General features: G+C 45.8%; 1 protein-coding gene across 1 annotated transcript in view; it reads left to right on the forward strand.

Annotated features, from left to right (window-relative positions):
- The window catches only part of FBLN2 (fibulin 2), a gene marked incomplete at its 3' end in the record, with an annotated part of 74790 nt that extends 66371 nt beyond the window's left edge, over positions 1-8419 (forward strand). Inside the window, exons 12-17 of the mRNA XM_080625676.1 lie at positions 53-181; positions 695-820; positions 1431-1547; positions 2322-2450; positions 6726-6849; positions 8062-8419. Coding sequence (XP_080481802.1) covers positions 53-181; positions 695-820; positions 1431-1547; positions 2322-2450; positions 6726-6849; positions 8062-8419 — 983 coding nt within the window. The remainder of the gene's footprint in view (positions 1-52; positions 182-694; positions 821-1430; positions 1548-2321; positions 2451-6725; positions 6850-8061) is intronic.
- Positions 8420-26405: the final 17986 nt, after the last annotated feature.

The following is a 26405-nucleotide window of genomic DNA, read 5'->3' on the forward strand; positions in this document are numbered from 1 at the left end:
CATTGATTTTTAGCAAACCATATTTAACTGATCACTTTCTCTGGTTCTGCAGATGTGGATGAATGTCAAACTGGTGTGCACCGTTGTGGCGAAGGGCAGATTTGTCATAACCTTCCTGGGGCTTACCGCTGTGACTGCAAGATGGGGTATCAGTACGATGCCTTTAGCAGGAGCTGCATTGGTATGTAAGGCACAAGATGAGATGAAAAGACTGATTGACTGAGCCTTGGACCTTAAGGCAGTGCTTAGCACCACTGTAGTGTGCAGTTATTAGTTCTGCAATGCAGAGCCTCAGTAGATAACAGTCACCTCCAAAGCAGCCATCGTTGAGTGTGACCAGCCATTTAGAGTTCTGCTATTCTGTGTTGTGATTGTGGCCCAGGTGCCCTTGGTTTGGGTTAGCTGCAGGTTATCAATTAAATAACTGCAAAGTACTTCCCTATGGGTTATGCTTCTGCTGCTGTAGGTATTTATCTTTCTGAAGATGCCACAGCTTTCTTCATAAAATACAGCATCTTGTGGTTTATCACTGCTGTACATCAATTAGAGCACAAAGTCAGGCAGCATAAAACCTGAGGTTGCAATGTTTTATGCTCTGCAGATCAATCTCTGACACTTTTTGAAATAACCTCCTGCATTTTGTTTGATGCTTTTGCTTCTCAGCTGAGTGTGTATTTGCTTGATGTGCTCACAGATATAAATGAGTGCTGGAACTATCCTGGACGCCTGTGTCAGCACACATGTGAGAACACCCCTGGGTCCTACCATTGCACTTGTTCTTCTGGTTTCCGCTTGTCCTATGATGAGAAGCACTGTGAAGGTACCAGACATTTTTTTCCTACAAGGAAGAAATTGCAGTCTGATTTAAGGAACTTTAGAGAAGGAGTGAGGTTCAGTATAAATACAGTAAACTCATGATGTCCTCAAATTTGCAAATATTCAATACTCACACTGTCAGATGAGAGCCAACAAGTTTCTTCCCTTTCTTCTTTTCCCTGTCATACTTTTTCCTTTGTTAACAGAGGCGAACAGAACAAAGTAAGGACAGGAGACTGTTCATGTCAATTTTAGTAAAGGTGAAACATGGTAGTGATAAAACTTGAAAATATTGATTTTGAATTGAAAGTTCCCCATGATTTTTTAAGGCAATGATTACCTAATTTTAATCAACTGTAACATAAGGTCTGAAACATACGTTTGCATGTATATGTGTTTTCATTGGCATATATAAACTTAAAATTCAGGTGGAACAGACATCCTCATACTTCTTGGCATTCTGCCTAAAGCAGAAACATCTTCTTGGGACAAATTAGTCCATCCTTATTCACTCTGACCAGAAGGACCTGGTAGCTGCTCTCAGAGTAAAAAATAGTGGAAGATACCGTTCTGAACTACCATGGTAATGTGTGTGTGTTTGTTTTTGCATACAGATGTGAATGAATGTGATACTAGTCCCTGCAGCCAGGAGTGTGCCAATGTTTATGGTTCCTATCAGTGTTACTGCAGGCAAGGTTTCCAGCTAGCAGAAGATGGGCATTCTTGCAAAGGTAAGGCTGCTGATTTGTCAGGTCAAGTTAAATATGTGTATACTCTTCAGCAGGCAGGGCTGTCTGACTCTCCACAGCAGCTAATGCTGCAGGTGATGCCTAAGGATGATTGTGAGTTACATCCTGCCAAAGACACTGCAAATTGGGAATGCAATTCGTTTTCATGCGTTTCACTTGTGTGACCGTAGAACTGGTGGGGTTATTGTTGCATGGGGCTAGAGCTTATGAAATAAATAAATAGAAGCAAAGATAGGTTTACCTATGTAGCATCAGTTAAAGCCTCCACTCAGCCACAGTTGAGTGAAGGCTTGCTGTTACTTCTGCTCATGGTGGCTGGATGAGGAGTAGAGTGATCAGAATGGAGAAAGGAAGAGTTTTACCTGTTTGCTTGGAGTTACCAATAGTGACATTGGAGAGTCTCTAAGAAATTATGAAGAAACCCATGGTCTTCCTAGCACAAGGAAGCCCCCAAACTAATCTTAGAAGAATTAAAGAGCTACCAGAGAGAGCTTTTCACTCAGATGTGCCCTAGGCTTGTTTTTTTCCATGGATCCGTACTACTTACAACCAGTATTTTGGGGACCAGTTTCATGTTCAGCATTTCAGAATGCACCATCAGTGGTCCTGGAGCAATGTCAGACTTTCATGATTGCATTCTTGTTTACGAATGTATTATAAATGTGTCAGATAAGAATTTCCTTGTGTTCTGCAGGCTCCCTTTCCAGATTCCTGTTTTTCTTCTTACATGTGTTTGTAACTGTGTTTTTTCCCCAGATATTGATGAGTGCACACAGAGTGCAGGCATTCTTTGCACTTTCCGCTGCGTGAATGTTCCTGGTAGTTATCAGTGTGCTTGTCCTGAGCAGGGATACACCATGGCAGCCAATGGAAGAACCTGTCGAGGTAATGAGGAGTTTAGGAACTGAAGCCATTATGTCATGAAGGGTTAATCCTTGGAATGATCTAAGCCATTATGGTGATTCAGTCAAGTCTTCATGTTTTGTATCAGTCACTGTTAAAAAGCCAGTATTTGACAAAGTTGCCAAATATTGGTATCTGCTGTGTCAGCTTTTTCCTGTGGCAGCCCAGCTGTCAATGGGAGCTAATTGCTTAAATGAATTCCTAAGGGACCCCACTTCATCATTCAGACTGGGGCACTTGATTACTTGCATGAGCTGTGTGTGCACCTTGGCACAGCAGTAAGTGATCTGGTGTCTTAGAGGTGCCAGGCATAGAAATCGGTGGCTTTGTTATGGGTTGCAGTTTCCTGTCCTGGAAAACTGGGAGAGTGAAAGTAGGAGCTCTAATGAGGACCTGGGCATCCAGAAGCCTGCCACCTAAGCTTAATTAGATCGGTGTTAGTAAATGTTAGTGTAAATGACATGTCCTTCACACACACGCCGTTTTTTCCAGAGCCATAGAAATGTTTTCTGGGTGTCTGATGATTTTCATTCGGTGCACAGCTGTCTGGTTTTGAAGTAAAAATCCCTCATTTCCAAAGGATGCCCTGACTGGAATGATTGAAGATCTGGTTACCTTTCCGTACTCTACATGCATTCCTGCAGCCTGTTACACTAACTACCAGGCATTTCCTGCTCTTAGGTTCTGAGGAACCCGTCACATAACTTTTGGTTATGTCTCTCCTAGGCTTAAATTCTCTTCTTAGTGGTAAGGGCAGTAAATTTACACTGTGTAAATCATGAACAGCATGAGCGTGCTTGGTCCTGACTTTGCAGCAGAGGAGCAGACTAAACAACAAAATCTTTTCAGTTTTTAAGTATGGATGCGATCACATCCACGTGCAGTTAAATTCTCATGTAAAAGTCACCTTCAGAAACTGCAGCTGTTCCTCTCCTCAGGCTTTGTTTGGTTGGTTTCTTTCCTTTGCTAACTTCGAGCGCTGCTGGCATGTTCCCTGCCATCTCTGCCAGACCTGGGGCTGGAGCTGCGGACCAGTTCCAGAGTTAACAGTGTGAGTCACTGCATTCATCAGCCAGCACAGCCCTTCCAAGATGGAGGCACCCAGCGTGCTCCAGTCACTGGAGGTGCAGGAAGAGGGTTTGCCACACACACCAACACATGGGGTCAAATCCGCCTTGCTCACTCATCCTGTGTGGAGAGGGTTCCTATTGTACAGATCAGCCAAACAGCAGTGTTTGGAGAAGCTTTTCGAGGTGCCTATGCCACTTGGTACATGCACCCTCCTTAGAGGGCGAAGGTGGTCAACCTGCAGAACAGTGTGAGTGCTGCAGCTCTGTGTGTGGCATTTAGTCAGGCCCTTTTCCTGAGCTCTGCAAGTCCATAGTTACAGGTCTGGGCAGGCTTACTCGCTGACCCTGCAACCATGGTCAGAGAAAGTCTGAACCAGTGTCAGCTGTACTAAACTCAAGAAGATGATACTGGTTTCCACCAGCTAAGATTGCTCATCAGTTGCTCATCATCTGACCAGCTCTTACGAGTTACTGGTGGTATATTCTTTGTACCTTTCATTCCAAACAGACGAGATGTAGCTCATGTAATAACATCTCAACATATGGATCTTTGTGGAGAAACTGCCTGTGGTATTTTGCAGCACAGCCAAGCTGGTGAAGGGAGGGTCTCACGGCAGTGATTGCAATGTGGAAGAAATTTTCTTTTCACCTAGGGGCACGTCTGAGGATCAGCCAGGAATTTCATTTGCTTTGATTCTCTCCTTCCTATTGTATGCTTTTCTTTGCAAGACTTTTAAACCAGTCAGTTCAGTGCATGAGATCAGTTCTCGTTCCAGGGGAATGGAGGGTGGGGGAGGTTATAGTTTTCCTCTGAAGAATCTCTCTCCTCTGAATCTCTCTTCTCTGTGACAGTTGGCAGGACTGCAGAGCCCTGCACAGTCCACATGGTTTGTCTGTTAGCATTTAGTTCATTTTAAAGCCTCCGTGCGTTGTCTAGACATTTGGGAGTACACAATGTGACTGTGAGGTCTTTGCCAGTATTTTCTGCTCAGGCTGGATCCTTGTTGTTGCATCTGGTTTTCAGCATTTTAAGGTCCATGGCTTGGGCCTTATTTAGGTAACCATGTTTATGCTCTAGGCCATAAAGCGTCTTTGAGCTTTAAACGTTCTTTTTTGTCTTCTGCAGCATTACTTCTCATTACAGGGAGATATTTATGTTTAACTGTGCTGGTTTTGGCTGGAGCAGAGTTAATTTTCTTCGTAGTAGCTGGTATGGGGCTGTGTTTTGGCTTTGTACTGGAAGCAGTTTTGATCACACTGGGATGTTTTCGCTATTGCTGAGCAGTGCTTACACACAGCCAAGGGCTTTTCTGCTCCTCACACACCCCACCAGCAAGGGCTGGGGTTCCACAAGGAGCTGTGGGGGACCCATCCAGGACAGCTGACCCCAACTGACCCAAGGGATGCTTCAGACCATATGGCATCTTGCTCAGTATATAAAGTGGGGGAAGAAATAGGAATGGGGGAACATTTGGAGTGATGGCATTTGCTTCCCAAGTTACAATTAGGTGTGATGGAGCCCTGCTGTCCTGGGGATGGCTGAGCACCTGCCTGCCCACGGGAAGCAGAGAATGAATGCTTTGGTTTGCTTTAGTTGCATGTGCAGCTTTTGCTTTACTTATTGAACTGCCTTTAACTCAACTCACCCATTTTCTCACCTTTACCCTCCAGTTCTCTCCCTCATCCCACCAGGGGCAGTGAGTGAGCAGCTGCGTGGGAGTCAGTTGCCAGCTGGGATTAAACCATGACATTAACTTACATGTTCAGAAAGGTGTGCACTGTTCTAAGGTGTTGTTCACATTGTGTCACATTCAGAAAGTGTTCACATTGATCTGGTGGAGCTTGTATCTCCTGGACCCTGCAGCTGGTCTGCAGTGGTTACTTCACTTTGTACTTGCCCCACGCTTTAATCCAGAGCAACCTTCGTGCACAAATAAGTTCTCCTGACATAGCCCAGCTTTTTATGTTCTCAAAAACTCAGTGAGAAGGTCCTATGGGCTTTTAGCATGGGTTGGTTATATTCTGATGGGATCTGAGGGATGGGATCTGTTTATTCCTGAGGGATAGCTTTTGTTGCAATATGGAATATGACATGGGAATGTGACATGGGAATGGCTAATGTGTAGGCAGACAGAGCGTATCCCTCCATCCATTGCATGTGCTTGCTCTGAGGAGGGGAGCGACCCTCTGCCAGGTGGGTGATGGGGGAATGTTTGTTTGCTTGGGCTGTGTGGACATTTTACAGCCTCATGCATGAAGAAGGAGCTTCAAGCAAAGCAGCAGTGAACGCATACACAGCAGCTGTGGGCATGGACATGTTGGCTGCTCTGAGAAGTTCAGGGTTCCACTGCCTTGGACTGCTACCTAGTTATTTTGTTGTGTTTCCTTTCAGCTTACTTTATAACATGACTTACAGAACATCTCTGCCACCTCAGGAGCGAGGGAGAATACAGCAGGGTCAGTTCTCTCTAGGTGTGCACATTTGGTTTGAACCAAACATGCTTGTGTTTGACTTTTATTGCAGTGTGGAGTGGCAAGACAGAAGGATCCTGGGTTTTGAGGACTTTTTCTCCTTCTTGTGTTGTTTCTCCACTGAAGGTTAAACCCTGTGTTGCATCAGATGTGTTTGGAATGAGAACAGCCAGGTCCACAGGAGTGTGCCAGTGTTTGCAAAGCACAAGCACAGAGACAAACATAGCCTGTGGTAGGGGGACAGCCCTGGCCACTCTGGCTGCCAAGCAGGGCAGAGACTGTCACACAGCAGAGGAAGGCTCACAGGCTGCTGGTAGGGTGGGCTCCCTTGGCCACTGCACACACTGAGCAGCACTGGCAGTTCTCATTGATCATGGCAAAGAAGAAATGTTTTTTCACTGAGGACGTATGGATTTTAGCAGGTTGGAAGCAGTGTGATGGACCCGTCACCCAGAGTGCCTGTGCACTGAGGTGACCCTGGCACACCCCACTGGCTGTGCATCACACCCTCCAGGTCTCCTCTGTGCTCTTGCAGTCCTGCCTGAAGAGGTAACGCAGCAACTGAGTGGTGAGGACAAGAGCGCTCAGCCTGCGGAGCCCCTGCCTCCTCTTGCTTCCCATGCACAGTCTCATGAGCGTATTGCAGCCCCTAAACTGTGATCACTTCTTCCTTGTGAACTTACCATGTCTTTGTCCTTGTGTTTCTTCTTGTTAGATGTCGATGAATGTGCAATAGGAACCCACAATTGCTCAGCTGCAGAGACTTGCTATAACATCCAGGGCAGCTTCCGCTGCCTGTCCTTTGAGTGCCCTTCCAACTACAGAAAAGTGTCTGACATGTGAGTATTGCAAGAACAGAGTGAGCAGCCCAGTCCAGTGTCTGGGGTGTTACGTAGTGCTTCAGTTTGTAGGGGGCAGCTGGAAGTGCTCAGAGCTCTAAGGAGATGCTTTGGTACCTGGAACACATCGACTTTCCCTGTATAGAACTTTTGGTCGGTTTTGCCTCTCCTTTCTTCCAAGCCCTCAAGCCCCCATTTGCCCTCCAACTGCTGCTCTAACAGCAGTCACCAGAGCCTGCAGCTCTACTTGCTGCAGCTCTAGAAGGGCTCTGTTTATAATTAAGCTTCAAAAAATGAGATCCTCTGTGCTGCTTCCAGCAGCAGTGGCTGCCACAGTCACCACTTCCAGTGGAACTGGGGCTCCCTGTTTCATATTCTGATTGCAGCTCCTCAGAGAGGGTTGAAACATTGAAGGGGAGCAGGAGCAGGAGCTGGCCAGGCTGCAGGGTTCTGGGAATGGCACACCCCACAGCTCCCAGCTCCTCAGCAGCTGAGGCTTGGGAGCCCTATTTCCTGCCTTAGTGGCTGCCAGTGCTTTAGGAATCCACATTTAGTTGCTTATAACTTAAAACATACTTTTCCTGCCTTAAAGAATGAAGTAGCTTTGCAAGTTGAGGAGCTTGTTTCCCATTCCTGTGTTTTAGCTATCCTTTTAAGGGTTTTTTTGGTTATACTTCTTGGGGCACTGTCCTGGCTTGTGCTGTTGGTGATGAATCACGCATTCCTACTCCAAGCTCTGTGCAGTGTGACTCTGGATCTTTCTTCCTTGTAAGGGTGCTGAGGTGCTGGCCCAGGGTGCCCAGAGAAGCTGTGGCTGCCCCATTCCTGGCAGGTTCAAGGCCAGGTTGGACACAGGGGCTTGGAGCAACCTGCTCTAGTGGAAGGGGTCCCTGCCCGTGGCAGGGGTTGGAACTGGATGAGCTTTAAGGTCCCTTCAACACAAACCAGTTTGAGATTCTAGGATTCTTTCCTCATTGTGGAGCTTCCCCAGACAGCTCCCCATGTCCATAATCTTTTCCTTTTGATATTGTACTCTGACAGTGTTACATCATTTACAAATGCTTTATGGGCATTGTAAAAGCAGAACAAGCAGTGGATAATTACTCACTGAAGTTTGGGAGTCCTCTGTCTAATATTTTGCTGTAGTCTTAAATACATAGACCCTTTCCTGCTTTTACATGGGCACTGACTGTGCTTCATTTCTTATCTCAGGAGGTGTGAACGAATCAGTTGTTTTAACTATCTGGACTGCCAGAACACCCCGGTGCGCATCACCTACTACCAGCTGAACTTCCAAACTAACATCGTGGTCCCAGCTCACATTTTTCGTATTGGACCATCGCCTGCCTATGCTGGAGACAACATAATCCTTACTATCATCAAGGGAAATGAAGAAAACTACTTCAGCACTCGAAGGCTGAACTCGTACACAGGCATCGTCTATCTTCAGCGACAAGTGAAGGAGCCTAAAGACTTTTTGCTGGATGTGGAAATGAAACTGTGGCGTCAGGGAACATACACCACTTTTCTTGCCAAAATTTACATTTTCATCACAGCTCATGCGTACTGAAGCATGTATTGACATTGGATTTTATTGGTGCTATGCTCTTTAGCTCTTCTACCAAAGCTTAATCCTGTTGAACTGGCATTTCATGTATTTAGCCTTTATATTATTTTTCTATAATTGCTCTAAACTTTTTTATTGGTTGTGTAAATTAAGTTAATTTTTATCTTTTGTGTTTTGTTTTCTTAAGCAATTCTTTACATCATCGTTTGACAAGGAACGAAGGAAGGGTTACAGAGGCAGCACGCACATTGTGTTCAATGCTGGAACCTTTTCTTAGCAACGATTTTTAGGTTTAGTCACATCTGCAGGGTATTGCACTAGAGAGGAAAGATGTTCACTTGGGAGTATTGGGTTTTGCCACTAAGGGAAAAAACCTTGAGCAATTTCTCTTTATGACACCAGCCTATGGCTTGGCTTAGCCACGGGATTCACTGAGGTTTCTCTGTGTTGAGATGCTGTTGGCAGCCGTACGTGTACACTGATGGTTGGCTCATCTCATGTTACCAGTTTATTTTCCTCCTTCCAACTTTCATACTATGTTGCCTAAAATATATATAAATAAAAGAAAACTCCACCAGTGAAAAAGCCTGTGAATGAGACTTGCTTTGGTGGGACTACTCATATGCTAAATAGTTGCAGGACCAAGGCCTTAAAGGAATGTCTGCTTTAGGGTGGAAGCTTGCATTGCCATTTTTAGTAGTTGTGTTTATTAGGGGCTGGCATTCTCTTGTTCTATAAGTGCTTTATCATTCTCAAAGGGATGTCCAAGAGGAAACATGGAAATAATGAAAGAATCCATTACTGCTGCTTATTTTAAAGATTGGGTGTGCCACTGAGGAATCACTTGAGTTCAAATAAAGACAAAGGAGAGTTGCTTCTCTTCTTCAGCAAAATCACTTCATTTGTGTTACTAAGTGCTGCACAGGAAAATGCTGGTTCATCTGGTGGTTTGTATCACGCTGTTTAGAAAAGAGCACAACCAGAGTTTTGAGCTGGATTTCCTCTGGTTCTACGGGAAACTGGATGAGGTCCAAAGCTGAAGGCCAGATGTGGCAAAGCATAGAATAATCGAAGTATTTGTTAGAATTGTAAATTAATATCAGAACTTCCTTATGGCTCTTTTCTTCTTAGAATCATAGAATAGTTAGGGTTGGAAAGGACCTTGAGATCATCTAGTTCCAACCCCCCTGCCATGGGCAGGGACACCTCACACTAAACCATGGCACCCAAGGCTCTGTCCAACTTGGCCTTGAGCACCGCCAAGGATGGAGCATTCACAACCTCCCTGGGCAACCCATTCCAGTGCCTCACCACCCTCACAGTAAAGAATTTCTTCCTTACATCCAATCTAAACTTCCCCTGTGTAAGTTTGAACCCGTTACCCCTTGTCCTGTCACTACAGTCCCTGATGAAGAGTCCATCCCCAGCATCCTTGTAGGCCCCCTTCAGATACTGGAAGGCTGCTATGAGGTCTCCACGCAGCCTTCTCTTCTCCAGGCTGAACAGCCCCAACTTTCTCAGCCTGTCTCCATACAGGAGGTGCTCCCCTGATCATCCTCGTGGCCCTCCTCTGGACTTGTTCCAACAGTTCCATGTCCTTTTTATGTTGAGGACACCAGAACTGCACACAATGCTCCAAGTGAGGTCTCACGAGAACAGAGTAGAGGGGCAGGATCACCTCCTTCAACCTGCTGGTCACGCTCCTCTTGATGCAGCCCAGGATACGGTTGCTTTCTGGGCTGCGAGCGCACACTGCAGCCGGCTCATGTTCATTTTCTGATCGACCAACACCCCCAAGTCCTTCTCTGCAGGGCTGCTCTGAATCTCTTCTCTGCCCAACCTGTAGCTGTGCCTGGGATTGCTCCAACCCAGGTGTAGGACCTTGCACTTGGCATGGTTAAACTTCATAAGGTTGGCATCAGCCCACCTCACAAGCGTGTCGAGGTCCCTCTGGATGGCATCCCTTCCCTGCAATGTATCAACCATACCACACAGCTTGGTGTCATCAGCAAACTTGCTGAGGGCGCACTCAATCCCACTGTCCATGTCACTGACAAAGATGTTGAACAAGACCGGTCCCAACACCGATCCCTGAGGGACACCACTCGTTACCGGTCTCCAGCCAGACATTGAGCCATTGACCACAACTCTTTGTGTGCGGCCATCCAGCCAGTTCTTTATCCACCGAGTGATCCACCCATCAAATTGATGTCTCTCCAATTTAGAGACAAGGATGTCGTGTGGGACAGTGTCGAATGCTTTGCACAAGTCCAGGTAGATGACGTCAACTGCTCTGCCCCTGTCCATCAGTTTTGTAGCCCCATCATAGAAGGCCACCAAATTGGTCAGGCAGGATTTCCCCTTAGTGAAGCCATGCTGGCTGTCACCAAGCACCTTGTTTTTCATGTGCCTTAGCATGCCTTCCAGGAGAATCTGCTCCAAGAGTTTGCCAGGCACAGAGGTGAGACTGACTGCTCTGTAATTCCCTGGGTCATCCATTTTGCCCTTCTTGAAAATGGGGGTTCTATTTCCCTTCTTCCAGTCGTCGGAACTTCACCTGACTGCCATGATTTTTCAAATATGATGGCCAGTGGCTTAGCAACTTCATTCGCCAGCTCCTTCAGGACCCACGGATGGATTTCATCAGGTCCCATGGACTTGTGTACGTTCAGGTTTTTAAGATGGTCTCAAACCAGATCCTCTCCTACAGTGGGCCCAGGGTCCTCATTCTCACAGTCCCTGCATTCGCCTTCCAAGACTTGGGTGGTGTTGTCAGAGACTTTGCCAGTGAAGACTGAGGCAAAGAAGTCATTAAGAACCTCAGCCTTCTCCAAATCCAGGGTAGCCAGTTCTCCTGATAGCTTCCAGAGGGGGCCTACGTTGTCCCTAGTCTGTCTTTTATTTGCAATGTACCTATAGAATCCCTTCCTGTTATCCTTAACATCCCTAGCCAAGTTTAATTCTGCTCTGGTCCCTAGCTTCCCGGACAGCATCCCTGTATTCTTCCCAGGCCGCCTGTCCCTGCTTCCACCTTTTATAAGCCTCTTTTTTCCTTTGAATTTTCCTGAGCAGCTCCTTATCCATCCAAGGAGGTCTCCTGGCCCTCCTGCTGCACTTCCTTCTAGTTGGGATGCAACACTCCTGAGCTTGGAGCAGGTGATCCTTGAATAACAACCAACAGTCTTGGGCCCCCCGCCCTCTAGGGCTGTGTCCCATGGAACAGGGGAGCAGGTTCCTGAAGAGGCCAAAGTCTGCTCTCTTGAAGTCCAGGGCAGTGAACTTGCTGCACGCTCTTCTCACTGTCCCAAGGATCTGGAACTCGGCCATCTCATGATCGCTGCAACCAAGGCTGCCCTGGAGCGTCACATTTCCAATGAGCCCTTCCCTGTTGGTGAGCACGAGGTCAAGCATGGCACTTCTCCTTGTTGGCTCCTCTATTACTTGCAGAAGGAAATTGTCCTCCATACAGTCAATTCTTCTTTTATTTTCCCTCCCAAAACAGCAAAGAAGCTCCAGTGTTGGAATGTTCTGAGCTCCCCTTGTTCCAGCAAGAAATAAATATTCTGCAAAATGTTTTAAAGGAAAATCATAGCTACAGTCTATGGGTGTTTGCTGCAGTACGTACAGCTCAGTAATCACAGAACTATAGAATACCAGTTTAGGAGGGACATCATGAGTCATCTGCTCCAACCTTGCCTGGTAAAATAATCATCTTTTCTTTTCTGCAGTTGATCTTATTTTGACCCGTGTGTACACAAAACAAATGGAGAGACCGAATCTTGGGGCTCTTTATGCTATAACCAACAATTCTATTATATTGTAAAATACTTGTTTGAACTGCAGCTTAGAGTCTTGTAAACACCACCAGTATGGTGAGAAGGAAGATGTTCTGTATTTGCTATAGCCCAAGGCCAGTTTCTACCACTTCAAGTCATTTCTTTGATTTGGACTCTTATCAGTAATAAAGTGCAAATCTTTCTGTATCTGATATCATAAAGACCCATTACCAGGGAAAAATTATTGCTGTTCTCCAGCTGTAAAACATGGGAGATGTGGGAGTTTGCATACATCAAGCTTTCTTTTGGTTTTTCGGTAAAAATCAGTTTATGCAAGTGACTTTCTTCCATCCATCCTTTGTTTTCCATAGTGAACAGTTCCATAGGCACTGAGCAGGGAAGTGCCAACTACAAATGCACATTTATGTGATTTGTCGTCTCAGTTAATGCAGATCTCACAGCCACAGCCCTGGCACAGGAAGAGGTGGCCACAGCAGCAAATAGGAGAGCCTTTCCCATCCATTATGCAGGATCCATGCTAAGCGGAGACACCTTTCTCCAAGCCCCAGTGGGGGTACATCAGGAGTCACCAACACCCAGAGTTTTCCATCAGCGTTACTATTTGATTGAGTGTAAATGATATTCAAGCCTTGACAGTCTTTCTTGTCAGAGAACAAATGGACAAGCCATTTGTTACTTGGAGACCTTTTGCTGACTAAAGCCAGCCACAGTCAATCACATGAAGGATCTGGCAGTTTGCAACACCAGCATTTCATTTTCTAGACACGTAATTGATGAGGAAAGTTTAGGAAAGGCTTTGCATACGGTTAGCAGGAAGTGCTATGTTACAAGTAAAGTCTGTCTCCATCAGCACTGTGCACAGTAGGCATCCTAAAAAGGGTTCAAATAGTTATTCAGTGCAGCTGGTCAAAGCAAAGGAAAGGCTTGTGGGAGACCATTTCCCCTTCTTCTGTTCCCAACATGACCAGAGGAATCTCTTACCAATCCAAAGCGTGGTTTGGTAAGAGATTCCAGTTTTGGGAGATGGTCAGTTTTGGGGGGAGCTGCAATGCAGGGGCCGCTGGCACTGCAGCCTTGGCTCTTTTCATGATTGAACTGGAGCAGACATGTCCACCAAAGACCCACTGGCCAGCAAGCGTGGGCTTTCACTGCGTCCAAATGGCTTTGGGTTGGAACTTCAGTCTCCTGCCGCTGATTTAGCTCTTAGAAGGGCCAGTTCCCATCTTCAGTAACGCTCCTTTTGCTTCATTTGGTTGAGTAACAGAGACAGTGAATGTGAGCGTATATCCGCTTACACAAAGGGTCTCAGCAAGAAGAGCTCAGGCCTTACTGTACCTTTATGGCCACGTGAATTAAGCAGCTTTTATTTATTCCCTCAGCTTCTTTGTGGCCTGGTTGAGGTGGATCAAGAAGAGCTGCTCAGGAGCTATGAAAGCTGATAAATTCATGAGGAAGACAAGAGCTGCAAACCTAATAAAGAATTAGAGCAGACGTGGGGCAGATGATTATATGTGTAAGAACTCAGTACATTCCTAAAATTGGATATGGCCTTCATGTGACCTCTCTGAACAATGCATGTTCTTCTGACTGCAATTAACATAACATAGAGTTGAAATAGCAGGAGACGGGTGAGAAAGAAGGTTTTACCTGATGTTCTTAATGGTTTCCTTTCTGCGCCAGGGGGGAAGTATTTTACAGTCTCTTTGTATGTAGAGTACAAGTCTGTGGGTTACTGCAGTGGCTGACTGGTCTGTGCATTCCTGCCTGAGCCTGATGGAGAGAAAAGGCATTGGATTCCTCAGCCTGGGCTTTACCCCTTCTCACACTGAGGGACCAGAGTCTATGTGTCACCCATCACAGAAGAGCAAGCTGTTAACTGTAATGGGACAAAATTCTTACATTAGCTCCAGGATCCACAAACAGAACTTCATTCACTGTACGTTTTCTTCTTCTTTATATCAGTTATTCCTCAGTTTAGTGATTTAGAACAGAAGTCGATTTCAAACTTGTGGATTTTATGGTTTGGATCATCCTTTGAGGTTAAATCTGCAGTAAGAGACATCATGATCAGAGGGCTGGAGCAGCTCTGCTCTGGAGCCAGGCTGAAAGAGCTGGGCTGGGTCAGCCTGGAGAAGAGAAGGCTCCTGAAGGGAAGACCTTAGAGCAGCTCCAGTGCCTAAAGGGGCTGCAGGAAACCTGGAGAGGGGCTTGGGACAAGGGCCTGTAGGGACAGGACAAGGGGAATGGCTTTAACCTGCCAGAGGGGAGACTGAGATGAGCTCTTAGGCAGAAGCTCTTCCCTGTGAGGGTGCTGAGGCGCTGGCACAGGGTGCCCAGAGAAGCTGTGGCTGCCCCATCCCTGGCAGTGTTCAAGGCCAGGTTGGACACAGGGGCTTGGAGCAAGCTGCTCCAGTGGAAGGTGTCCCTGCCTGTGGCAGGGGTTGGAACTGGATGAGCTTTAAGGTCTCTTCCAACCCAAACCAGTTTGATTCTATGATACTGCAACAGTCGCTTTAATATCAGCGGGTCATAGGCTCTGCACAGGTCCCATCCAGAATGCTCCTGTCAGCCCAGGTGCTGGATGTTGGTTGTTAGGATGGGCAGAGCCGGTGGTAAATTGTTTCAGGTGATGTTACAGGGCCCACAGGGACCCGTGGCTGGTGGGGCTTTGCGGAGCTCAGCAGCTGGCAGTGCTCAGCTTTATGTGGAGTTTCTTGAGGAGCCGTTGCTCCTCCCTCCACGCCTGCAGGTTCTGCTGGTGGTGGTGGTACCTTCACCCAGCCTTGGGGCTGCTGTGCCCTGCAGCACGTTGCTCTTCGCAGCCCAGCCAGAGGCAGCAGCACTGGGAGCTGCCTGCACAAACTGAAAAGCAAAGAAGAGCAGTGAAACTAAACAAGACTGAAGTAAGGTTCTTTGGTTTCCTGGTGCTGTCGTAGGTGGTTTTGGTGCTGCATTTGGGATTTTGTGTGGCCCTGGGGTGAAGTCCTGAGTGTGTGATTAAAACTGGGGTCCTTTGGTGGTGGGTAAGTCCTGTGCTTCCCGTCAGACCTTTGCAGGGTGAGGATTTGCTTTCGTCTGGTTTGCAGGATACAGGGAATCAGTTCCATGTTCTTTGGCTCTTTGTCTCCCTCTTTATCCCCTACAGCTCATGTGAGAGGCCCTGGCTGCTCTTCCCCACTTATTCTTCTTTATTTTCCCCTTCATCTTTCCATTGCTTTCATCCATGCGAGGAGGAAGAGAAACTTCCAGCCAGGGAGAATTATGACTCTAGAGTAAAAATAGATTTTTGAGGTTAAACAAAAGGCTCTTCACACTTTCAGAGTTTTCTGCATCACAGAGACATTCATTGTGAAGAGGCTGTTGGAAACCAGGATTTAATTATATCCAGTTCCAGTGCTGTGAAACTGAAGTTACACACTTGGGACTTTTGTCTTCTAAACCACAATTCTTTATCTTGCATGTTCTTTACAAATAGCAGTCAATGTGTAGGACTATTCCAGAGCACTGGAGCCCTTTAGATAAGCTTCCACCATCCAAGGGCTCCTGCCTGCTGTGCCCTGGCACATGCTGCTGGAGGAGCTGACAAGGAGTGCCACCCCTTGTGCCGAGGCTGCTCCATGGGCTCGTCCCAGTGCAGGTGGCAGTGTTGGAGCAATGGGTGGGTTCTCCAGCTGCAGGCCCAACAGGGGCTTGCTTGGCCCAGGAGCCTCTTCAGGGTAGATGGTGACATCGGCTTCTGGTGAGCTGACGTTCCCTTTATGGTGGGGTTGCACATTACAACATCTGCAGTGGGTTTTGCTTTATTAGCTAGGGTTGGAGAAGCAGAGGGTGCTGCTGAGGGGCCCTGTGGAGAGAGGCAAGGAGGAGATCCTTTGTGCATTGCCAAGTCTTCCGTGTGGTAGCCAAGAACAGTTCTGACTGCAGGACTTCACAGCAAGGTTTAGTTGCTCAGCGCATGGGATGGTTCAATGGTGGTGGTGGGCTGGCAGAACTGAATGGGTGGTGCAGGGCTTGGGAAGCTGCTGCAGCAAACAAGACAATCCAGTCTGTCAGACCAAGACCAGTGCGATGGGAAAGGTTCACTCCAGGGAAAGAATTGGCTTTGGGTGAGACACCTCGTGCCCACAAATGACCCAGGGCCAGGTTAGTCAACACACAACATGTGAGAATGCAGATGGAAATGAGTTATCTCCAGTGCTCACAGGTATTTATTTCATTATTAGTAGTCTATAACTAAAGCAATAAATCAAATCTCACAGAGAAATAAGAAGTTTCTGAAGAGAAACACTGGTTATGGAAAGGGCTGCCTGAAGGAGTCAAATATTTGACTCAGTAGAACCAATAGACCCTATTGACCCCATTCTATTGACTCAGTAGACCCAGCAGAAAAGTGATGAATGCTCTCTTTGTGGGGGAGAAGGAGAAGTAGTGGTGGTGGGAAAGATTTAAATCTAATTTTGTTTTGGAATAATAGCCAAATGTGCAGAGAACTCTCCTCAGTGCTACTGTTTCTAGGAAGTCACCATGAAGCATGTTAGTAAAACCAGTTTCCAATTTAAGGAAGATGCATCCAAAATGGGACATAAACACCTTGAGGGAACGGGAGGGTGGAGACAGACTCTGTACCACATATTACACTACAATTCATGTAGGCAAGAGTCTGCACTTCCCATTGACACAAAGGTAGTGATTATTGATGCATGTAATCCCATTAACTGGGAAAGTTTGAGTACTCCACTGGGATTTGGGATCTGGAAGTGCTGGGGTCTGTTCTGGGCTCCGTCCAAACAGATAACCAAGTGCAAAGCAATTGTGATGCAAGTGGTTACAACCTCTACATGTCCTTGCATGCAGGATAAGAGTTATAAAACAAACTCTCTGCTTTACCCTGTGAGAGTATTTGTAGTTGGGTATCTACAGCATCAGAGGCTGGAATAAATCCTCCTGACTATTCACTGTCACCTGAGGATCTCCCATAGCAGACACCAGAGATGGTACCAGTGGCTGGTGAGGCTGAGGGTGTTCCCAGCTGTCACAAACGTAGAGCTGTTGGGGTCCATGCGGCATCTTCGTCTAACTGCCAAAAGCCCCATCCCAGAACAACCAACCAACAAAACCCCAACCTCGGTGACCTTGAAAATAGTGATTTCCTCAGAAAAACAATTGTCTCAGGGAAGAATTTTCTGCAGTTCCCCAACAGCTGCGGACGCAGAGCTCCATTGAAGTGAATGGTTTAGGTGAAGACACAGCTTTAATCATAACTTAATTTTCCCCTGGGGAGAGGAACAAAGGCACATGACAGATGTTTGCAACGTTGCCTGAATCACATCTGGAAGGCTCACACATCTCTAGTGCTGAAGGCTATTTAAGGATACAATTACTCCACATAGGTACCTATACTACTGTGCAAAAACGTATCTTTCAGCTTGTAAATGCAGTGGTCAGAGGAAGGTGAAGGCCGGGCCATGGTTAGGAAAGACCTTGAGGTCAGGATTGGGGATGCCAGACTGGCCACTGTGGGGCTCCCCCATTCCTCCATCCACCTCATACCCTGCACAGACACTGTGTGTGGGGAACTGGGGAGTTGGTTTGTGTGCTTAGTGAGTAGGATCAGTTCGGAGGACAAGGAGGTGGATGTCCCTGTTGCTGCTGTGGGTACATTGTTTGGGTAATCTCTTCCTCACTGGGGTAGAGCCCAAGCCCTTTGGCACATGGTGCAGAGCTGCTTTTTCCGTGTAGTTTTTACCTGTTCAGGACAGCAAAGCTCCCATCAGCCCCATTTCACAGCCTTCTCACCCTTAGAGACCCCTGAACTTCACAGAGTGTTTGGTAATGTTGATACCTTTAACAATCACTATCTCTTCCTTTTTCGAATTCCACTTGTAGCCTCCCCTCTTCCACAGTTGCCTTCTGCAAGCGGTAGTGCTTTTGCCCTATTGCCAGGAGGTTTCCGTTTCATCACATCTCTTCCTTTTGAAAGGGGCACAGGTCAAAAAGAGAAACATCCAAGAAACCATCAGCCCTTTCTCACTGATGCCTTCTAGGCCGCCCCAGCGCTGGCAGGGCACCATCCGCTGGCACCACCACTGCCCAGCCAGGAGCTGAAGGACAGTATTGTTTTACATTACACTGTGGCTTCACACAGTGCAGCGCCACGGGTTGGGCAGGCAGCTGCTGCGTGCCTCTGGGGGTGTCATGGGGAGCGTGGCTGAATGAGCACCCTGGGAAATCACTAATAAAAGATGATTTATGTGTTCCCAAGTTCCACTGGTTTTGGTGGGTTTCCTCCTTTTTTAGGCATTACGTTTCATTCTTTCTCAGAGTGTTCTAGAATAAGAAAGCAAATGCAGATTTTAGTGTTGAATATTTGTTCCCATATGTTCTTCATGTACGTTTTCCTGGGAGGGTATTGGAGTGTACAATGTCACTGTCACCGGTGGCCAGCACCAGAACCAGCTTGGGCAGTGTCTACTCTGACCCACAACCGATGCTCACATCTTGGGGCCTCCTTGGTACTATTCTGGGTTTCTTGGCCCAGGTTTGTGCAATAACTGGTTGTCCAGAGTACTGGAGTGGGGCATTCATGGTGAGCAGGAGTATCATGATAGCTGTTTCATAAGCCGCCACTTGGCAGTGATCTATTCCCCTGCCCCTTTACCAGGACTGGGTGATGCTGCAGATCACTTGGATCCCCCTGCCCAGGCAGCACTAGCCAGTTTCAAATGCAAATCAAGGTGTTTCATTATCTCCATTGTATCCTACAGCTTCCCCTTCAGAATCAATAATGTAGAGGCTTGCAGGCAGGCATATTTTCTTTCAGCATTGATCTAATCAGTTAATAATGGTTTCTTCGCTACCTTTTCCTACCTTTTTTCCCTTTTGTTTCTCATCCGAGCCACTGAAGAAATATTTCCTCTGTTCTCATAGAAAGTAATGCATTCACAGCCATTCCCAGATACCAAGAATATATTTTTCTTATGCTGCTAATTGCTTTTCTTGTCCATTAGTTAATCAAAGTGGAGGAAGTAGAATGGAGGCAGACAGAATAAATAGTGCATGGTTGGAGTAGAAGCAGGACTAGAGCTTTCAGGGGGGGTTGTTTTGTTTTCAGAGTGCTAAATTATTCATTGTCTGCATACAGGTGTCTTGCTGGTGAGTACGTGTGTAGTAACTGTGAAGGTAGCGGGGCAGTTCCTCCATGGTGTAGAATAAGGACCACATTGCTTCTGCAGACTCTAAATGGAGGTTTTGGCAACACGGTGATCTGGAGTGGTGCATAGTTCTAACGCAGGCTCATCCCACAGCTGAGCTCAATCATTTGTTTCCACTAAAAAAGCCCCCTTTTTAACCTGTCCTGCATGCAGGGGAGCAGGGGCTGGGGTTTGGTGCTCGGTTTTGGGGTTTTTGATGATAAAATTTAAGATCCTTACTCCCTGTTTCCTGGCACTGTTGTGTGAAAAGCCTGTATGGAATGTGAAACCGAAGCCTTGTATTAGCATAAACATCTCAAGGTCTTTCATCGGATCTGTTACACTTGCTGTCAGTGTGTTTCATCATGGCTCTCTAATGAGATTATGCTGATACTGGCTAGACAGACAGTCACAAGTTCATTCTTGCTTCATTTGGGTTTTCTGTGGGTGTTTTTTCCTGCCTTCTGTGACCGCTCCATCAGTTTTGGCAGATTTGCTTGGCTCAGATTGCCGAGGCAAACCAGTTTCTAGATTTCTCCTTATTTGGAACAAGTGCCCTTATCCCTGTTGCCAAGAATATCCCACGCTGGGTGGGAAGGGGCCAGGAGCTCAGCGCAGTCACTGGGGGCTGCAGTTCCCAGAGGAAGTCTGGGCTGGGATGTCAGGGCAGCAGTGCAGGATGGGAGCCTACATGCAGAGCAGGCTTTTCCCTTGTCGCCTCATAAACACCAGCTTCACAGAGCTGCTGACATCTTTGATAGTCCTCACATCTTAATTTGATGTTGAGATGAAAGAGAACTTTCTATTTCAAACAAGGCTTTTTTTGGTAGAAGCTTCCCTGTTTATTTGAGTGCCATTAAACCATCTCAAGATCCATTATACATGTAAAGACTCCCAGAAATGTGAGAGATGTTCTGATCTGCTCTTTATTTCTTATGTTCTAGAATAGACTAAAAGAGTATTTTTATGAGCTTCCTGAGGAAATTACTGCCATCCTTCATTTTTGTACTGAAGTGCAATCTTAGAAACAATGAGCGACCACGCAAAGCAGAACAAAAAGGTAAAAGCATTAATATATACTTATGGGAAAAGGAGAAGACGTTAAAATAGTCTTAATGATTCAAGGTGGCAGAATGTTTTCTTTGAGTATGGAGGAAGTCAGATTTGATGACTTCAGTTGGGATTACTATAATCCCCTATAGCTGCCCTGTCTCACACTTACAGTTGGCTCCTGTGTTCTTTGGAGTGTTGCAGTTGGTCAGAGAGGAGCATCATAAGGGAGTAAATGGAAAAAACACATAAAAAGGAAAACTAAAAGCAGGCCACCCATGGAAAAAATCAGAATGTCTTTTAAGTGCAATCGGTTAAAGCAATGACTGAAGTAGTTGCAGTCATCCCAACCATGCTGTCAGGTAATGATCAGCAGACTCGATAAATGTTTAAAACTGGTTCATAATTAGCACCTCCAGGCATTCCCATCCATTCTGTCATGCCCACGTTTTCTCTACAGAGAGAAGAAATGCACATCCATAAAGCCATGGACAGAAGGCATGAGCTGTTCACTACACAGTGAGCTCCAGCTCCTTGCATGATGGTGTACACATTGGAGACCAAACGCTGGGACAGACACGCTTCTGGAGGCTTTCCATCGTCAAGAGTTGGAAAGCACCATTTTAAGACATCCCTGCCAGGAATTACATCCCTCAGACCATAAGTGCTGAGGTTTACCATGGTTCAGTGGATGCAGTTTAGTTCTGGATTCTTGGCAAGATCAGTCTCTAGACTCGCATGAAGTCATCACAGTATGGCATGTGGCTGGCTGAAAAAGTGGAGCAAAGCAAAACTCCCCCTTGCTGAAAGCTGGCAGGAACAGAAGGGAGGAATATTTCTGACTACATGAGCGCAGAGCTTTGATGGGGAGCTAGCTGGCTTCAGTGGTTTATAACAAACTGACTCAATGTGGAAGAAAGGAGCCAGAGGAATGGGTGGGTTTCTTGCTGGTGCTCCTGAATCCGCAAGCCTGGCTGGCATTGGAAATGTGAGCACACAGCTCAAATGGTTGACAACAACTGGGCTGCCCCAGGTAGCAGCCGTGGCCAGGAGAATGCATCTTTCCATCTGTGCCTGGCAGAAAGGCTGGGATCCTTCATGGGAATGCAGCGCTGCTGCTTTTGTCTGTGACCTTGTCCCCTTAAGTTTGGATGATGATACAGCCCCTATGCTGCTGAGATGGAGGCCAGCCCAGAACATGGCAACTGAGTTCTTGGGTCTCATTTCCACTGATGATGAGGCCATCACGTACTACCTTAGCAGTGTGTAAATGGATTTCAGTGGATATAAATCAAACCTGTCCTCACCCTACGGCCACCTTACCCAAACATTATTGAATGTAGAATGATGCAAAATTGTTTGAGTGTAAAACTCAGACTCATTAGCCTCTCCTCCCTTCTGCCCTCTGTGAAAACATGGTGGGACTTCACCCAAGAGCTGGTTTGGCTGTGGCCCTTCGTAGGGATGTTCTGTCCAAAGGGCAGAGACCAGCTGTAGTGTGGGCACCTCCTTGAGGGGGAGACCAAGGTTGAATTCTTTGTGCTGCTACAGACTTGATGGGACCAGGCAAATCAGTCCAACCCCCTTTACCTGGCTCTCCTCCCCAGAATGGGAAACACACCATCCCTTAACACACATTGCATGAACACGAAAGCTAATTTTTTTCCATCTAATAAAAAAAAATGCTACCCAAGCATCTAAAATACGAGTTTAGGGTATTTCATGTTTGCTTTGGTATCTGTTTTGGAAAGAACTGAAACTGGTATTGCTGCACCCACCAACTCTTTGCCTCTTAACTCTTCTTTTTTTTCTAGTAAAAGATTTTTCTTGAGGATTTTAGACTGGTTTTACTGTACACACATTGCACTGAAACAACTGGTAACTTTTTCTTGTGCCTACTTTGAGAGCTGGGTCCTATTAATAGAATTTCATATGGCAAGCATGTAATAACCATGCTCTGTGATCTCTGCCACTAGTTTTAGGTATGGAAAGGAGGTTAATGCTCATCTAAAAGCCATAACTTATTTGGAAATGCCTATCTACAAGTGTACCTTTTCCCACGTTGCTGTGGGAGGGGTAAGAAGGAGTGATGGACAGCAGCTCCAGCTCTGGGAACAGATGGAAGGTGCAAAGCAGAGATCTTCAAGAGGAGCTGACATTTAAAGCACTATAAAGTCTGCAGGGAGAGATAATATTGTTCCTGAGATATAATGATATACTTGGAGAAAACAGAGAAGCTTTAGAGCATGCAAGCTGCAAAAGCATTTTGAGCCTGAATCCTTACTTCTTTCTACCAATTTATCCTTAATGTGCAATGAAGATGTTATTTCTTCCCTCAAATTTGTGTCCCAATACCTTCATGTCCAAAATTACACAAGTAGGATTTGACTTTCTAACTTGCTTTCCCATACTTGGTATTGATGTCTGCGTTTACCCACCTTTAAGGCACCCTGTATGCCCTCATGTTTGGCAGAGGATGTGGGAGTAAGGTTTTCTTTGCTGTCCTCATTGGTTTTACTGCTGAATGTTTATCCATCAAGTCAAAATAAGCAGTCATTTGTACTGTCTTTTAGTTTAGATTATGGATATCATAAGTACTTGAGAAATGTCATTGTTTGTTATTAGGTTTAAAGCAGCAGGCATGAGTAGCTAAGACAATACGAATACAAATCTACCTAATTGTCTGAGCCTTAAGTACAAGCCAATAAAACCAAATCACAAAACAAGAAACCCATGTGAGTTACAAAGATAGGAAAGGCTTCAGGTAGAATTTATCTTTATTATTAATTTTAAGTGGGCCAAATCCTGCAGCTCCTCAGTGTTGAGGACAGGTTGTCTGAGGGTTATAATGGGCTATACCATGATAAGCAATGACAGAAGGTGGTGGTAAATGCAATGTGTTCCTTATGTTTGGACAGGCAGCGATAGGATGGTAAATGGTGGATACTGATCTGATTTATCTGCAAAAGCCTTGAAAAACATTCAAGCTCTAACTTCAATAGATAAATGAAGCAAGCAGTATGTTGGGATGTTACTGAGTAAGTTTGCGCAAAAGGGGGGTCTTCAGAGCACTGCTGGGCTTGCTGAAGCAGTGGGGACCGTGGCAGGAGCTCTCTGTTCAACCCATTCATTTTGTCTTTAGGTCCTACCAAAGCTGTTGGGAGAACAGGATTAGGACTGCACTGGGTAATGTCTACTTGCAGATGGAGCAACTGGCACTGTGACCACATCTTTATCACTGTGCAGAGTAATGTGACGTACTCAAAGAACAAGAATGCTCAGTTTATCCTTCATTGGTTTCCTGAAGAAAGACATGAGTCTCATTAGAAGAGGAACAGGTTAGGCTAACCTCTCCTGGTACTCTAGGATTGTTGCCCCCCACCTCTCTCCAGTTTCTCCTGGCCTGTATCCTAATGGCCTTCCCAGAACCAACACTGTGGAATGCAGAATGCATGCATATTTTCTTGGAGACAACATTGGCTGTCTCCAGTTTTGGCATAATTTGTCTCTCCTGTGATGAACATACTGAATCTTTAGAAAGAATTAGTTAGAAGATGAAAACATAAAACCAACCGGTAAACACAACCGTCTTCGTACGTTTAAACACACCACTACCTCTGCTGTGAAGTTTGCTGCTCCCAGTTACATGTCATATTGATACTAGTGAAGTTGGAGCAGTCACTGATCTCACCCTGTAAGTGATGGAGCAGTGTAAGCTAAAACCAAAAATAAACTCATCTGCTATCAAGGACAATCAGAAGCTTTCACAGGGAATTTCAAAACAGATGGCAAAAACACTGTGAAAGATGCTGCTTTATTTCTTTCAAGAAATATGTAAGGAAAGAACACAATTGCCTCTTTTTTGATTTTTTTTCTTTTTTCTTTTTTTTCTTCCTTTAAACGTTGTGCCTCATCCATGTGGTCTGTTAAGGCAGTAAGTGTGTTCGTTTTCCTTTAAGTAGAGGATTGTCAGGCTAGATAGGTTACAAGATGCTCACAAGGTTTGGGAGACTTGGGTTTAATTCCTTCTTCCAGAAGATATCATCTCTAACCTTAGGCAACTAGATTATGGTTGTAGAATATTTTTCATGATGGATTCTTTCTTTCTTTCTTTCTTTCTTTCTTTTGTACTGCTTTCCCCTGCACTGGGGTTTTCTCCCTATCTGTTTGAAATGGGAGGAATAACAACTATGCCAAAGTGGAACTCTTTTAAAACATTGCCTGTATTCTGCAGTGATGTGGGGAAAGAAGAGTTGACTCAGGAAGAAATCCCCTTTCTTGGTCTGAGTGTTTGAAGGGGTGATGAGTGCAGCTATGACTATCCAGTGTTTTCCAGGATAATGGTAACTGGAAAGAAAGAAACATCAGCTGTAGTTGGGAGGGGGACAAGACTGCTCTGCCAGTGGAGAAGGGAAAGCAGACTGCGTGGGAAGGATGAACGGAGGAATCAGGGTGGCAGGAGAGGGACCTGACCTGCCCACAGAAACAAGCCTTCAGAGAAAAGAGGGCTCTGCCCTTGAGAGTCAAGGGCATGTTGTCAGAGACAATTAAGACCTGTTTTATAAAATAGATGCTGTTTCTCCAAGGCTCTGAGCATGCCAGTGCTCCTGAAATTACTGGACTTTCCTGAACGCTTACCATCAACCAGTGACAATGACATTCTCTTTATCCCATGAATATGTGAAGGGAAACTAATGCATTTTGCTCCCATCAGAGTGGGAATCTGGAGGGGCTCTCGTGAATGAGGCAGGAGGGAAATGGGTAGCAGGACAGTTTCTAAAGATAAGTTAGCTATAAGGACAGGAGTGGGAACTCTGCTGCGTGGGCCCAGAGGGGGTACCACCACATATGGCTCAGAGGAGAGCTGGTTTGCAGTTATCTCATTCCTTTGCTAAGATTAAAATCTTGGAGTCTTTCAGGAAAAGGCTGCAAATCTCAGAGCAATGTTGAAGCTGCAATGTGGCTCTTTCAGTCTGCATGGATTACAGAAGGGGCTTTCTACCTAAGCAAGTATTTTGGTACTGAATTAATTAGCAGTTCTCTTACTGCAGCACTTTCACAGGCTATGCTCCCACACCTGCATCTCTTCACCTTTCCTGCCTGCAGCCCCAGTTGGTTTGTCAGCCAGGCTTGGAGTACTGGGCACAAGTCATTTTTGATGTAATGCACCATCTCTACAGAATTATACCCACAATGATCTTGTGTAATTATCTCTTTGGTTGCATAAGCTAGTGTTAAAACAGACTTTGCAAACTGACTAATGCTGCAGTAACGTTCAAGGTAGACTGGTTTTAGTGGTCAGTTAGTGATGTCCTCACAGTGTGATCACATAGTGCACAATAATATGAGAAGGTAACAATACAGCTGTCATTCCCCTCTTGGTTTCAGCATTCCCCCTGGCTATGCAAATGGTTTTGGTTTTACAAGTCAAGATAGAAGTGTGGCTAATGGCCACTGCCTTCAGTTATGCCACAGATTTATGTAACCAATGTAGCCTGGCTGCTAAAGAAGGCATGAAGCTGCTGAGTTGGAGCAAAGGCAGGTCAGGGTATGTGCTTAAGACAGTGTTTTGTGAAACATGTAGGCAAAAACTGTAGGATGCACAAGTGGCAAAACCCAGCTTTTCAAAGACAACGGGCAGTGCAAATGGCTAGTTTTCATTTAACTCTAGGGTTACTGGTAGCATCTCTGTATGTTTCCTGCACTCCTGAAGTTCTGCCTTCTGCCATCGTCCCTGCATGGATCTGAAGTCTTTGGAGGCAGGATCAGGCTGCCTGCAGGCAGCAGACAGGCTGTGAGGCTCAGCTCCTATATTTGCCTTCACAGCACTACAACCAAACTATTGTGCCATCTCAGATAACATTGTTCTGAGTGGAAACAACATCTAAGTACTATACATAGGCCAGAATGTGAACAGTATTGTTAAAGATTTTGTCATTCATGATAAACTGT

Source organism: Psittacula echo (assembly GCF_963264785.1).
Source record: "Psittacula echo genome assembly, chromosome: 9".
Lineage (NCBI taxonomy): Eukaryota > Metazoa > Chordata > Aves > Psittaciformes > Psittacidae > Psittacula > Psittacula echo.